The 15446-nt window shown below is 42.9% G+C and overlaps 1 protein-coding gene across 1 annotated transcript in view; it reads right to left on the bottom strand.

Annotated features, from left to right (window-relative positions):
• The window catches only part of LOC149219385 (putative pre-mRNA-splicing factor ATP-dependent RNA helicase DEAH5), a 31350-nt gene extending 17139 nt beyond the window's left edge, over nt 1–14211 (bottom strand). The window contains exon 1 of the mRNA XM_089384360.1: nt 10162–14211. Coding sequence (XP_089240486.1) covers nt 10162–13331 — 3170 coding nt within the window. The 5' untranslated portion in view covers nt 13332–14211. The remainder of the gene's footprint in view (nt 1–10161) is intronic.
• Nucleotides 14212–15446: the final 1235 nt, after the last annotated feature.

Raw genomic sequence — 15446 nt, 5'->3', positions numbered from 1 at the left:
ATTAGTTCAAATCAATTTACAGTGGCTCAATCTATTTACAATGGTCTGCATTATTTATAGTGGCTCAATCTATTTACAATGGTCTGCATTATTTATAGTGGCTCGATCTATTTACAATATGGCTCAGTGGCTCGTTTTGTTAACTCTGAGGATCGCATTACAGTGATTTGCATATTCACCTTTATGCCTCATTTCTATGGCTCGTTATGTATCTCTATGACATGATTTCCGTGGCTTGAATTTTATGGTTCGTTATTTCTCTATGAGTCGTTCTCTGTGGCTCGATTCCTGTAGATGACCTCTATGGCTTGTTACTCTATGGCTCACACCTGAGGCTTGTCTATTTAGTGGCTCGTATTATCCACAGTAACATCGTTTGACTACTCAGTAGCGAACTAAAAAACGCGCGCGTAGGGAATGCGTTCTGCTAGGTTTGCGACCAGCTGCCGCCGCCATGGCTGCTCCAGGGGGTGCGGAGCCCTCTCCCACCCCTCCGATTTCGCCTGCAGAAGCCTTCAAGAAGATCCTTACGCAGAGAGGGAAAAAACGAATGCAGCCTGAAGCTCCGAAGTTTATCAAAAAATTAGAAGAAATTCCAGAAATTGCTCTGCCAGAAGACCAGACAATCAAAATCGCCCTTGCCCTGGCTGACAGAGGTTTAGTAGGGCAGTTTATGGGACGATGGCCAACAACCAAATCGACTGATGAATGGGTGCAAAGAAACTGGAGACCCCTGCTCCCAAACAATGTGATCAGCTACCCGATTGGAAGGGGCTACTTCATCTTTGAATTCACTACCAAGGAAGACCGAGATTTGGTGTTCAGAAATGGCCCATATTTCATGGGAAACCAAGGTCTCTTTCTGAATAAATGGACACCCGACTTTGACCCCTCAGTCGATGTCCCAAAGGAGGTCCCTGTTTGGGTCCGGCTCCCCAATCTTCCAATACACTGTTGGAGCTATCAAGCACTGCAAAAGATAGGAAATGGACTGGGAAGATTCATCGACAAAGCTGATAACAAGGGCCAATACACCTGCGCCAGAATATGCGTGGAAGTGGATCTCGAAGCTGGGCTACCGGAAGCTATCAAGCTGACAGTGGGAGATTGGCATCACTACCAGAAGCTGGACTACGAGCAACTCCCGTTTAAATGCAGGATCTGCCATGAACATGGCCATTTTCAACGAAACTGCCCTAAAGCACCATCAGGGGACAAAGAGGAAGAAGAAGGATGGAAGGAAATAAAAAAAGGAAAGGTAGTCTCAAAGCCAAACGAGAAGAAGCAGACAGAATCAAAGGGAAATCCCCAGCCCAACGACAAAACCAAACCAGTCTCAAATGAAGGCCCATCCACAGCTGAGAAGGGGGAGGCCTCAGAGAAACATGAAGAAACTGAAGGTCAGCCGAAGGAAAGGAAAGAATCCGAAGAAGAATCAAATCCCCAATTAACCAAGGCAGATCAAGGGGGAAAAGCAGGCGATGACGAGCACATTAGTCTTGCCTCTGAATCAGGAGAAGAATCAGAAGAAAGAGAATCTGAATCAGACAGTTCTCAAATCTCTCCTATCAAAACATCCAGGGGCCGAAAATCCAAGAAGAAACAAAGAGAGGAGAAAACCTACATGGATGTTCTCCAAGGTTCCCAGAAAACCCTCAAGGGAATGATGAATACCAGATCCGGGCGCAAGAATAACAAGGCTCCAAAAGGAGCCACTCCCCCCCTCTCCAGTAAATAATGAAATACGTCTCCTGGAATTGCAGAGGATTAGGTAGCAGGCTGAAAGAAGAGGCCCTGAAAGACATTGTAAGGTTGCATATGCCTGAAATCCTTCTCATCCAGGAGACAAAGATGGAGGACTCTCTTCTCCTCCATTCCAGCAAAACATTCTGGCGCAAAGGCCCTGGAAGAGCTGTCAGTGCTAGAGGTGCCTCTGGTGGGATCGCCTCCTTCTGGGACAGCTCCAAATACGACTTGATTCAAGAAGAAAGTGGCCAGCACTGGATTTTCACTCAACTCCTTCACAAAGATTCTGGTCAACAAGTAAGTTTATTTAACCTTTATGCTCCAGTCTTGCCATCGGAGAAAAAAATTTGCTGGGACTCGCTCCAGTCCTTTCTTGTTTTGCACAATCCAGGAAATATCATTATTGCAGGGGATCTGAACGTTACTCTAGCTGCTGAAGAGAAAAAAGGTGGTTCACCTGTAAGGGACCCTGCCAGAGAATGGGTAGAAGACATCATGAACGATTGGGATTTGGAGGACATCAAACCTTCAGTTGGGAAATATACTTGGTCTAATAAAAGACTAGGTCCCAGCCATATAGCAGCTCGCTTGGACAGATTCCTTGTCCAAACCTCCTTCCTCACTAGTGGTCTAATGACCTCATCCAAAATTCTGCCCAACTGCACCTCTGACCACAAACCCATAAGTCTGGAGCTTTCCGTGGATAGATTTCTCGGACCCATTCCATTTAGATTTAGCCCATTATGGATTCAGCAAGAGGGGTTCAATGAGGTGGTTGCTGAAGTCTGGAACCGGAAAATTCAGGGTTCCCCTTTCTTCGTGTGGGAAGAAAAGTTGCGGGCTCTTAAGAGAAAGCTCAAGGAATGGGCAAAAGCTTTGAAAACTCCTGCTGCCAATCGAAAAGAGTCTATAGAAAATCTTGCTGCCCTCCAATCCTCAATGGAGAATTCAGATATTACCCAAAGTCTGCTCCAAAAAGAAGTTGAGTTACAAAAAGCCTTTCATAAAGCCAGTAGGGACGAAGAGGAGTATTGGAGACAGAAATCTAGAAACTTATGGTTACAAGCCGGCGACAAAAATACTAGTTTCTTCCACAAGCATGCCGAAGCCCGAAAGCAATACAAAAATGTTTCAGAAATCCGATTCCAAGATACAGTGGTTAATGATTTTGAGGGCATAAAGAGAGCAGCATTCTCCTTTTTTAAAGACCTCTATTCAGCTCCTGATTACCAGCCTATAGATCCCCAAGCATATCCGTACAATCTGATCCCCTTCTGTGTGCAAGACCCCGTCAATAATATGCTGACTGCCCCGATCAGCATGGATGAGCTCAAGAAAGCTTTGGATTGCATGGATCCGGATAAAGCGCCAGGGCCTGATGGGTTCACTGCCAGGTTCTTTCAGTCTTGCTGGTCAATTATCAACAAAGACCTTCTGAGAATGGTAAGGAAATCCCAATTTTGTACTAAGATAGGAGGCAGCACCAATTCAGCCTTCCTGGCTTTGCTTCCGAAAGAAAAAGGAGCTTCTGAGTTCAGTAGATTTCGCCCCATTTCGTTGTGTAACACTAGCTATAAACTTATTACCAAAATAATATCCATGCGCCTCAAGAATATATTGCCGGACATCATACCGGAGAACCAAGGAGGCTTCATCAAAGGGAGAAAGATACTGGATAATATTGTACTGGTTCAAGAGGCAGTACATTCAAGTGTCCAGAGAAAAGAGAAAGGAATGATAATAAAACTAGATCTGGCTAATGCCTTTGACAGGGTGAGGCATGACTTCCTGTTTGCAGTTATGACAAAAATGGGCTTTTCAACAAAATTCACAAATTGGGTGAAAGCCTGCATAGCCTCTCCTTGGATTGCTCCGTTGGTAAATGGAAGATCAACTGAATTTTTTACAGCTTCAAGGGGATTAAGGCAAGGCTGTCCGCTGTCCCCGCTTCTCTATGCCATACAAGCCTCAGTGCTGAGTTTCCAGCTCGACTACTGTCAGCAAATCCAAATTCTGCCAGGTCTCAGAATGGTGCAAAATGTCAAAGAAATAAACCATGCTCAATTTGCCGACGATACTCTGCTACTAGGTGGAGCGAGTATTATTTCGGCCAATTCTTTCAAAAAGGAACTGGACATCTATAAGGAAGCATCCGGCAGCAAGATTAACTACTCAAAAAGTACAATCTATGGCTGGAATTGCTCAGCTAAAAACCTTGCTGATATAGCTAGGCTTCTTGAAATGAAAATCTGTCAAGACTGGGATTCTTTCAAATATCTTGGGATCCCAATTTTCAGATCCATCCCCAAAGTCTCCCATTGGATGCCCCTTTTGGACAAGCTCAAACTCAGAATTAATGCCTGGGGAGCCTCCTGGCTGAACACTGCTGGGAAAATTATCCTTATAAAATCTGTCTTAACAAGCATGCCTCTGTTTCAGCATTCTATTCTCCTCGCCCCCAAAACCTTTCTCAGTAAAATGGATGGTATGCTGAGAAGATTTCTGTGGGAAGGGGGAAAAAACAATGAAAGAAGGCTTCATTTAGTAAATTGGGATACCATTAAGAAACCTTTCATAGAAGGAGGTCTGCAAATTAGAGACTTGGCTGCCCAAAATCTCGCTCTTGGCTCAAAAATACTGTGGAATATTGTGGCAGGGAAAATAAGCTGGAGCAAGAAAGTGCTGTGGAAGAAATACTTTCAAGGTCAACGATTGAGATGTCTTGATCTTCCTCCAAAAAATTCCAGAGGCTCCCCAATATCCAAACTTTGTATCGCTGCTCTGGACAACTTCAGCCCCAACCTCTATTGGATCCCAGGTAATGGGAAAAAAATAAGAATTTGGAATGATCAGATTCTTGGAGACCAGCCTCTTCATCATATAAAAGGCCTGGCAAATATTAAGCTATGGCTGCATTCCAACAACAAGGAAACTCTGTGGGACATAACCAACTGGACGGAGGATGCTGAAAGAAGATGGGACAGCTGGAATCTCGGGGAGGTACCACACCATTTGCAATCTGAAGCTTCTTTACTGTTAGACAATCTGCAAGGGAAATCACCATTATCAGCAACAGCCAAGGATAAAAGAGGATGGGGCTCCCATACTGGCTCCTACTCGGTAGCTGAAGGATACAAAAGTTTAATTGCTGTCCCGAATGTCCCTCCAGACCCAACGCAATGGAAATTCATATGGAACTTTCCTTCTCTCCCTAAAATAGACTTTTTCTGCTGGACTCTTGCTCATAATAGTATTCTCACAGGAGACAACCTGAGAAAACGGGGAATGGAAGGGCCTTCCAGATGTCCATTATGTATATCAGAGGAAGAAACAGCTGATCACCTGTTGCTGCTGTGCCCCTTTGCCAAGGCAGTCTGGAAAGGGGTCCTGAGTTCAAGGGCGAACAATATTGAGCTACCAAGAAGTGTGCCATCCCTGTTCTACGAGTGGGCCAAGCTACCTCCAATCTGCACCAACAATAAAAACCTCCTTAGGACTGCTTGGATGTGGACCCCTAAATACATATGTTGGAAATTATGGCTGGAAAGGAACAACAGAATCTTCAGAGGAGAAATCTGCACTGTAAACAATGTTATATCCAAAATTAAAGCTTTATTGGGAGAGACTTTGGAAGCTAAGCCAACCCTAAGGAATGAAGTAAAGCTGGACAATGAGGAGGAGCTGTGGCTAAAAGAAATCGTTCCAAATAATCAACCCATCCCTACTATTCCAAACACCTGCCATGCTAAGTGGGAAATCCGTCTGGAAGAACAGGAATTTCTAAAGTGGAGATCGGCACTAGATGACCATTGTCTTTTCTTCGACGGGGCCTCTAAAGGCAATCCAGGAGCTGCGGGTGGAGGTGGAGTGCTGCTGAAACCCGATGGGTCTACTTTACTCCAGTACCATTGGGGTCTGGGAATCGAATCAAATAATAGAGCTGAGGCTCTAGCTTTGTGGCAGGGGCTGACTCTGGCTCTAAAACGGAACATTCAAACATTGACGGTCTTCGGAGACTCTCGGCTCATCATTCAAGCAATGAATTCTCCTTCGAATCAGTTGCAGATCCATTTAGGCCGAATTCTAAAGAAAATAAGACCCATGCTGGCTAAGTTTCGGAAAATCTCCTTCTTCCACATTATGAGGCAGCTTAATACTCAAGCTGATTCTGAAGCCAACCTTGGAGCTGCCAGAAGCCAAAGAACCCTATCAGTCAACTTGGAAGATTCTCTCTGCATCATCCCATAATCGGATTAACCAGTAACTCTGATTTAACACAGAAAACCCAGAAATTCGCTTGCTGGAAATGGTGTTTCAGCAACACAGTTATTTTATCAGTTGCTGAAACTGGTGTTTCAGCAACGCCGCTCGTGGTGTTTCAGCAACGCAAAATTTTGACGCCAGGCTCTGTACATTCAATCGGACAGCTGCCCATTTCGCACGGCTCTCTCTGCTCCAGGGGAAATTGTTTTGGCAAAAAGCAAGGCGCTGGAAGGTTAGAATGAAGACTAGAGATGGAAAACGATATTCATACTCCCAAGTGGAAATTGCTCATATCCGATTCGCTCCTCTGGCAACAGAGTTAGAGGAAGGCTCCAGAAAGGCATACTCAGGTTGTCAGAGACAGCTGGTAACATCAAGGTAAAGAACCCTCCGGCAGAGACACAGCGTTGCTTCTCCAAAAGGCGATCCTGAATCAAAGATTGATCATGGAATCGTGGACTTCATGAACTCAGAGAGAAATGAAATTGAGAAACTCAATCCAATGTAAAAGCAAGCGGCAGCTGTTTTGCCGCCTTTTAAATAAAAATCTAACCGTTAAAGTCAAAAAAAAAAACATCGTTTGACTACTCAGCAGCGTCATTTGACTACACAATGGCATCGCTTGACTATACAGTGAGTCTCGCATTACAACTACAATTAGTCTCACATTATAGTCTCAAGTAAGGATCACACTTATACCTACAAGGATCGCATTATAATGGTACGGAATATTACTTGTCGTGATATGCAATACTTATTATAGCTCGCACCTTGTAGGTCTTGTATGATGTATGGACAGTGAACTATATACAGTGAGACCATGATTCATATAACAGTAATAACATGAACTTTGATATAATAGTGATGTATATGACATGGCTGTGATTTATATGGCAATGGCTTGAAGACATGGCAGTGATCCTTGATATAGAGAACAGTAACCCTAACGATGACAGTAACCCTTGTTGATTACTAACAATGGCAGTAACAGTGACCTTGTTTCATGATATCAGTGACATTGCTATTAAGATATATGATGAGAGTGACCTTGCTCTTATGATACATGATAGCAATGATGACACTTGACAGTGATGATGTTTCTTCACAATGAAGACTCCTGATGTTAATGACACTTACTACAGTGACATGGATGATGGTACTTGAGACAGTAATATGAAAGCAATTCTCTTGGACTTGTTTGATTATCAGATCTTTCAGTTCACAAGCGTAGTTGTGAACTGACTTGGGTTGGCCCTAGGAGACCTGATGTGATTGATACATCTCATTCTTATTGTACTCTGTATCTCAGCTGAATATCTAATAGAAAAAGAATCTAATTGGGTTTCCCCCTTGTGGGGTTTTGCCCTGGTCTCTGACCTAAATCCCAGTGTCTCTTTTGTGCATGCTTTTCTTTTATTGTTTCTTTATTGTTCTGCTGCATTGTTAATGTTACTGTTCTCTCTACATAATTGCTAATGATGAAATGATGTTATGGAGTGAATGTTATATGAAAAATGTTGAAAAGTATAAAATTGCAATTATCTACAGCAGAGAACAATCTAGCCCTAAAAATTAATAGCATTCTGAGGCAATTCAGGGCGTCCTGAGGCAACCTGCAGACATCCGCAGGTCTCAGGGGCCACAGAGACCGCAGCCTGGCCGCAGGGCCAAATCTGAGGCAGAGTTTGGTGTCCTTTTCTATGACAGTTCAGCCTCCCTGAGGCAGTTCAGTCAATTTCTGAGGCAGTTCGGTCCTTTTCCTGAGGAAGAGTTCAGAAGTTTTAGACCACTCCTGTAGAATTAGGGTGCTTTCCTAAGGCTGTTCAAGACAGAATTCGTTGGGTTCTCTGTGGCATTTTGTGACATCCATGAGGCAACAAGATCAGGCTGTATGGTAGACTAGTGATAGGCTCATTGAATTTTATATTACTGTTTTACTGTAGTGGTTTGAGTTGCTGGTTGAATATAAATTCAGTACTGTGAGCAGAAGGCCCTAGAACCGTGTGATTTTGTTGGAGGATTATATTGTCATTGAATCTTATACTTGTCTATTTATTAGGGGGTTTAAGGACTATATTGCTTATTCATGTATTACTACTGCTTATGTTGAATGAACTGTTTATTTCATTATTGAATAAGGGAAGGAATTCTGTTGGAAACCCTAAGGGCAAAATTACCCTAGGACACTGCGCTTTGGAAAGAAAAAGGTCAGCCTGGTGATCCAGAAATGTTTATTCAGCGTGTGCATATAACAACTTATACCAAATACAGTTATTGTAAATTGCACAACAGATCCAAGAGTTGCAAAGAATTACTACCAATGGATGCGAACAGGAATGCATATAATTACTCCCAATACAAAGGCAAATTCAGGACCACTAGAGCGATAGCTAAGGTTGAGGGAACTTCAAAGACAATCCTATACACACATCTTGTATGAAGCAACTGTTGGAGCTGGTCTTCCAACAATCAGCACTTTGTGTGGCCGTTTAGAAACCAGTGAAACAATTATGCAGATTGAAGGCATATTTCCCAAGTGGTACTCTGTCACAACATACTCTTACTGATGCACCGTTGCAGGCAAATGAATTTGTTTGGGTACATTACATTCAGCCCTTGCAATGCTGTCTGGATGGCTTGTGCATTGGAGACTAGAGGATTCCATCTATTGCTTAAGATTTTAAATAACCGCTTGGGTTCATTTGGTATTAAACTTCCACTTCATCCTCTCCCTGACTTCAATAAAGTGGCCTCTGAGGTCACTTTCAATTTGGGAGCATTGGGACTGGAGGCGAGCTTCATCTTGTTCCCATTCCTCCATGTGGACATGCTCACGATATCTTGGCATTTTACAGCTGCTTAACTTTCTTGCACTGCTTGCTTTTGGAGAAAATGAGTAAATAATACTGATCGCCTGTAGATATTGAAACTATCCGTGCCTTGGTACATGTTTTAAAGTGCATTAATGGAATAATCATGCTGGTGGATGCTTCCAGATATTTATGATCTAAGTAACTGTTACCCCTCAAAACGCATGTCTTTCTGAGGCACTTTGCACAGCAGTGTGATGGACATTTATAGTAGTTATATTCAGCATTCCAAGCAGCAGTACTTTATATACCTGTTGAGGTATTTTCCAAGAGAGTTCAATTGTTGTAGGAAGGGTGTACACCAAGAGGGGGCTTAATACTCCCATTTTTTCCCTCATCCAAAGATACAGGTAAATCTAACAGGGACCGTGAAGGATAAGTAAAATCACTTGCCTTCTTCAGATATATTTAAGGAAGGATTGGGTAGCAGTATTCTCAAGACTTTCCAGAGATATACAACCAGAGACATCAAGCCACAATACAGTGGGGATATAGTCCATTGGGATAAAAATAAATAAATTGCTCATTCTAGGCATAAGGTTGTTATTCTCATTGCTAGCTCTGACTTTCTCCATAACTGTTTTCATGTCTTGATGGGCTGAGAGTGTTAACGAGATCAAGTTTCAGACTTCTTCTCAATAAGGAATACACTTATTTTTTTCCCTTGAGCACTTTGAGCAGACGTTTCCAGCAGAATGAGGTCTTTATGCCAATTCCTTGAGGACAACTTGTGTCTTTGAAGCCTAGGGCTGACTTGTGTATTTTAATGATGAACAAGTATTTGTATACCTGTTTGGGGGCACCTTTTGGTTTTTTATTCAGTGGCTGGTTCAAAACAAAAGAATATTTATTGGGTGATTCTGTTTCATTTTATTATCACCTATAGATTTATGAAAATGGCACCATGGACTAAATCTTTGATGACATAAAATTCTGATACATGCACACAGCCAGCAATCTTGCTTTGGAGCTAAATTGAAGGTGTTTACAAAGAACGGAAACTTCAAGGAATATGTGGAGGTGGACATCAGGGAAAATCCAGTGATAACTTGCATGGAAAGGCATACCCCAGATGTCACTAAAAGAAATATCTCAAAGCACAATCAAAGCTTGGCATAAGTGAGCAACTGAGATTTGTATGCAGGGAGGTACCCTTCCAGCATACTGTGGGAAGAAATCTTTGGATATTTTGCAAGAGTCGAAAGAAAAAAAACCTAAGGACTGTATCAAAATTTCAACAGGCAGTGAATAAAAAAGAATACCAAGAAGCTTGTAAACACACCTGTCCATAATGGTCAGCAATTGCTTTCTCACATCCTGGGCTCTCCTTAAAGAGCGGGATTGCACAAAATTTTCAAAACACCAGGGACCTGAGAAGTTTTTTGCCTTCCAGGCCTCATACACGGCTAATAATGTTAAGTGGTCCCCTTCTGGTTGGAAAAACTTTGCCCTTTTTTGGTCAGCCTGAGCTTGCTTCTCTCGAGGCCTGTAGAAAATGTTCTGTGTCTGAAGCATTGCTATTATGGTCAAGATCTCATCGCTACAGCCAAGATCAACACTGGCAAGGAGCATCTTTGACAAAGGAGGTTCCAGTGGAAATTCAGCCATTTTCCTCCCCAATTTGGTTAGAAGACCCTCCTCATCCAAAGCTCCTAAACTGTACAGTTGTTCCATTGCAGATATGAGTGCTTGAGGAGGAGGGGGATCCATAAAATCAAAGGAGAGGAGGTCATTGAGTCCCATGGCTTTCATGGTGAGTGTCGTGAGTCCAAGATTAATCCTCTGTATTTCTGGCACAGTGGTGGGCATCATCTCATTGCGATATGCACTTTCTGTGTATAGACGATAGCACTTACCAGGACCTGTACGACCAGCACGTCCAGCACGTTGCTTAGCCGATGCTTGAGAAATTGGTGTAATGACCAGCGAATCCAGACCAAGTTTTGGATTGTATACATTCTGCTTAGCAAAGCCAGGATCAACAACATAGTAGATTCCATCAATGGTCAAAGAAGCTTCTGCGATATTGGTGGCCACAACCACTTTTCTCTTACCTGGAGGAGCAGGCTCAAAAATTCTTGACTGCATCTCACTGGGAAGAGCACTGTATACCGGCAAGATGATGAGTTCAGGAACATTCTTTCCAAGTCCTTTTATTCGCTCATAGAGAATCTGACATGCAGTATCAATTTCCTCCTGTCCCGTTAAGAAGAGAAGAATATCACCTTCCGGTTCTGTCAAGTGAATCTGCATGACCGTGATCAATGCAGCATCCAAATAGTCACTCTCCGGCTGCTTGGTATACAGTATCTCTACGGGATAAGTCCTCCCGGGGATAGTGAATATATTGCAGTTGAAGAAATATCCTGAGAATTTCTCAGCGTCCAGAGTGGCAGAGGTGACGATTAACCGAAGATCAGGCCTGCGTCTAACCAACTGCTTCAGGAGCCCAAACAACACATCTGTGTGAATTGTCCTCTCGTGGGCCTCATCAAGCATGACTACTGAATACTGAGATAGTTCTTCATCAACTAAAATCTCTCTTAGAAGCATACCGTCGGTCATGTACTTAATCACAGTCTCTGGCCCGGTGCAATCCTCGAAACGAATGGCATACCCAACCTCCTCCCCTAAACGACATCCAAATTCCTCCGCTACTCTTTTTGCTACAGACATAGCTGCCACTCTACGAGGTTGGGTACAGCCAATCTTACCTCTAGTAGTGTAGCCTGCCTCTGCCAAATATTGGGTCACTTGAGTGGTCTTTCCGGAGCCAGTCTCCCCGATGACAACGAGAACTTGGTTGTCATTCACCGCCTGGATCAATTCCTTCTTCAACTTGTAGATGGGAAGGCTCTGCCTCTGTTCCTGAATCGAGAGCTTTGACCGCTGTCCGAATGTTGGTGCTTTGCCAAAAGCATCCTTCTTCCACTCAGGCATATCATAAGCAGAAAGCCCCACCCCTCTCAATTCCTGTGCAAGATGCCTCTCACCTGTCTCTGGCATTGGATCCTCCCACGGTCGATTCAAATCCTTGGGAATGGAATCCAGCATGGTCCTCTGCTGCTGTTCTCGAAGCTCCCTTCGCTCCTTCGAGAGCGCTGACTGCGTCATCGCTGCTCTCTGCAGTGAACCATCGGGATTCTTCACAATCTTCACAGGTGAAACATCGATCGAGTAACGTGTCTGCCCCTGCAGGAAAGCAGGCTCATCCTCATTCAACTCGATCTCGAGCTCCTCCTCGGCAGTACCCTCGTCTTGGTAAAGCATGCCATCACCATCTTCGTCATACATAGGATATTCCCTCACATCCAAGACCCCGGATGCAACCAGCTGCTTTGCTTCCCACTTTTCGGGAGAGCTCATTCTCTTCAGGGGCCTCCGGGAAGGCATGTTTTCTTCCTCATCCACAATGGTGATACCTGAAAGTCCGGTCCTCCTTGTGGGAGGCTGATTGAAACTAAGAGGATTGGCCCTCAGAGCATCATCATCGGTGCTTTTCTTCATTGGCAACAGGTCCTCACCGGTTTTCTGATCAACATCCCTCAAGGAAAGGCTCATTTTCTGTCCCGATATAGAAATGACTTTGACCCAAACCTCCTGATCTCTCTTAACGGCTTCCTTTGCATTAACCACCCTCCTGCTTGCAATCTGTGAAATATGGACCAAGCCCTCTTTCCCTCGAAAATCATTCAACTGAACAAAGCACCCTGTATCCATTACCCTGGAAACCCTGCCCTGATAAACCCCAAATAACTCGGGCTCCTTATTGTAGTTGTTCTGCTTTCTTTCATCCCTGTAATCAACTGTATCCCTGTGCCCTCTGCTCCTTTCATCATCTCTGATATCACCATTCTCTTCCCTCCTGTCTCTGCTATATCTATCCTTGTCTCTCTCTCTGCTATATTTATCCTTATCCCTGTCCCTATCTTTGCCATATTTATCCCTATCTCTGCCTCTGTCTCTTCTGTCATCACCATAACCCTCTTCCCTCATCGTCCTATGTTTCTCCCCATCCCTGCTACTTTTTTCGTGCCTCCACTCTCCTCTCCCCCGATCATCTTCTCTATCAGAATCCTTTCTCGACTCCTTTTCAATCTCCTTCTCCAATTCCTTAACCCTCAGTCTGTTATCAGGCACCGAAAGCCCTGGGAACTTGGCAGGTGGATCCCCTTTTGTCCTATCCTTGTCCGATTTCGTTTTTGGAGGAAGAATAGCATGGATTATTGTAAGCAATGTCCTCACAAAATACTCGGGCATTTCTGCTCCATTTTCCTTCAGCTGTGCATCGAATTCTTCCACAGTCGCGCTCTGTTCACCCAAGTCCGTGATAAACTCCGCCAAGACCTTGTCAGCGCATCCGATATGGGCCTCTAGCTCTGTACAGACCTTGGAAACCAAGGACAAGTATTCCAGTCTCTTCAACCCGTCATCCTTTTCTTTCTCCCCCATATCTGAAACCCCGAACAATGGAAATTATTAGCAGACGAATTCAAAACCCTTGACGAGTGACGAGTGGTCAACATAGAATGCAGGAGTGCAGATCGAGCCACAGAGTCCGTCGGATCCAGAGCGGACAAGTGCAAAAATAGTGTGGGTAAGGACAAGCGGTCGGAACAGAGTTTGTCCCCTTTTTTCGTTACGCTTCATTTAGAGTCTGCCAACGGTAATTTTTCTTTGAATCGACTGCTGTTCCTTTTACTGAAACACATAGGTTCTTATATAAAAGTAGTCCTAGCCTTTATGAAAGGCGATGCTTCTATTTTGATCCTTGCTTTACAAGGCACCCATTTAGGTGCTTCCGCTCTACAATCCCACCTTTATTCCGCTTTTCGGCGGGAAAGAATTACCTACTTTATAAACATTCTTGTGCAACCACGACGAAGCCTTAACACGCTTTGTGCCGAACTTTTTCTCCTTGCAGAACCACAAGTTATAACTTGGGGCCTCGCCCTACAAGAGGTACACGCCCGCGCCTTAGCGAGCCAACAAAAAGTGCGCCTCGAGCTAGCTTTCAAGCTACTCGTTAGAGTAAACCCACATTTCTTTCACCCCCTCAGCCCCAGTCAGCCCGAGGAATACCCCGCAAATAAGCCCCAACACCAAGACACCAGGCGTGTCGATCGATTTGCACAGAGGATCATCAACACTGAACCTTTAACCCATTTCTTTCACCGCCTCAGCCCCAGTCAGCCCGAGCAATAAGCCCCAACACCAAGACACCAGGAGTGTCGATCGATTTGCACAGAGGATCATCAACACTGAACCTTTAACCGACCTCGTATTTGCCGAGCGATGGAAACCTAGAACGTATCCGGACAGAAGCAGCTCCGGAGGTCAAAATTCGATACTTTGACATTACCTGCACATGGCGATTCCTATTTCCAATCCCATAGGAAATTTATTGCATTGCGCCCTGACACGCGCCCGAGATAGCCATATATAACACGCCGGTGGTGATGGGTACAGAGAAAAAAAATACCGGCGTGTTATATATGGCTATCTCGGGCGCATGTCAGGCGCAATAAATTTCCTATGAGATTGGAAATAGGAATCGCCGCACAGTACCTTGCCCTTTCCGTGTGAAATATCATCAAACTAGCAATTGCCTATATCATCAAACTAGCAATTGCCTCAAAGTTGCAAGAAGAGGTCGATAGAAATGTTAAATGGAAAAATCTATATTTTGGTTTAAAATAATAAATGTTATAATAATTCAATTATTTAAACTAAACACTTAATGAGTTTAAAATAAAATAAATTTTTAATCAAAATTACATAAATTATTATTTTTTATTTTTCTGGATTATTTATATAATAAAATCCAATAATAATTTAAAATAAGTCAAAACAGTAAATTTCTCAAATTAAATCTCAACTAATCAAAGATTATTTGGAATATATATGTATAACCCAATAAAAAATTTATATTTATATGTTATAAAAAACAAGTAAAAAATTCGAATTGATTTAAATAAATTCGAAATCATTGAAATTAAAAATTATCCCCAACCAATTCAAATCCAACCAAACCATTTCAAATCCAACCAATCAAACTCAGTGAATCAAAATACATCAAAATTTGCTAGGCTTTCTTTTTTTAATAAACCACTGTGAATTGGTAATTTCAACCAGAGTCAAATCCAACCAATCAAACTCAGTGAATCAAAATACATCAAAATTTGTTGGGCTTTCTTTTTTTAATAAACCACGGTGAATTGGTAATTTCAACCCGAGTCTAGTATCATCTGTGTTGTTCTAGCTTCTATCGAACATGTTTCTTTGAAATTGAAATTTAAATAGTAAACCATGTTCCAAATCATTATGAATGAATGATATTTTAAGGTTCAAAAGATTATGTTCCAAATCATTATGAATGAATAATATTTTAATGTTCAAGAGATTAAAAAAAGTCTATGGGATTTTAACCTCCCTATTTTTTTCCTTTTGTAATTTAATCATTTTCCTATTCGTGATAATGAGTTATCCCAACTTTCTAACATTCCCTTCCCCACAATGCCAAGACACTGAGAGCATCACATTCCAAAATGGGAAAAATACACACCC

The sequence above is a fragment of the Pinus tabuliformis genome, chromosome Q (genome assembly GCF_031772625.1).
Source record: "Pinus tabuliformis cultivar Carrire ecotype Pingquan chromosome Q, CPIR1, whole genome shotgun sequence".
Taxonomy (NCBI): domain Eukaryota; kingdom Viridiplantae; phylum Streptophyta; class Pinopsida; order Pinales; family Pinaceae; genus Pinus; species Pinus tabuliformis.
This window is presented reverse-complemented; position numbering and strand designations above follow the sequence as displayed.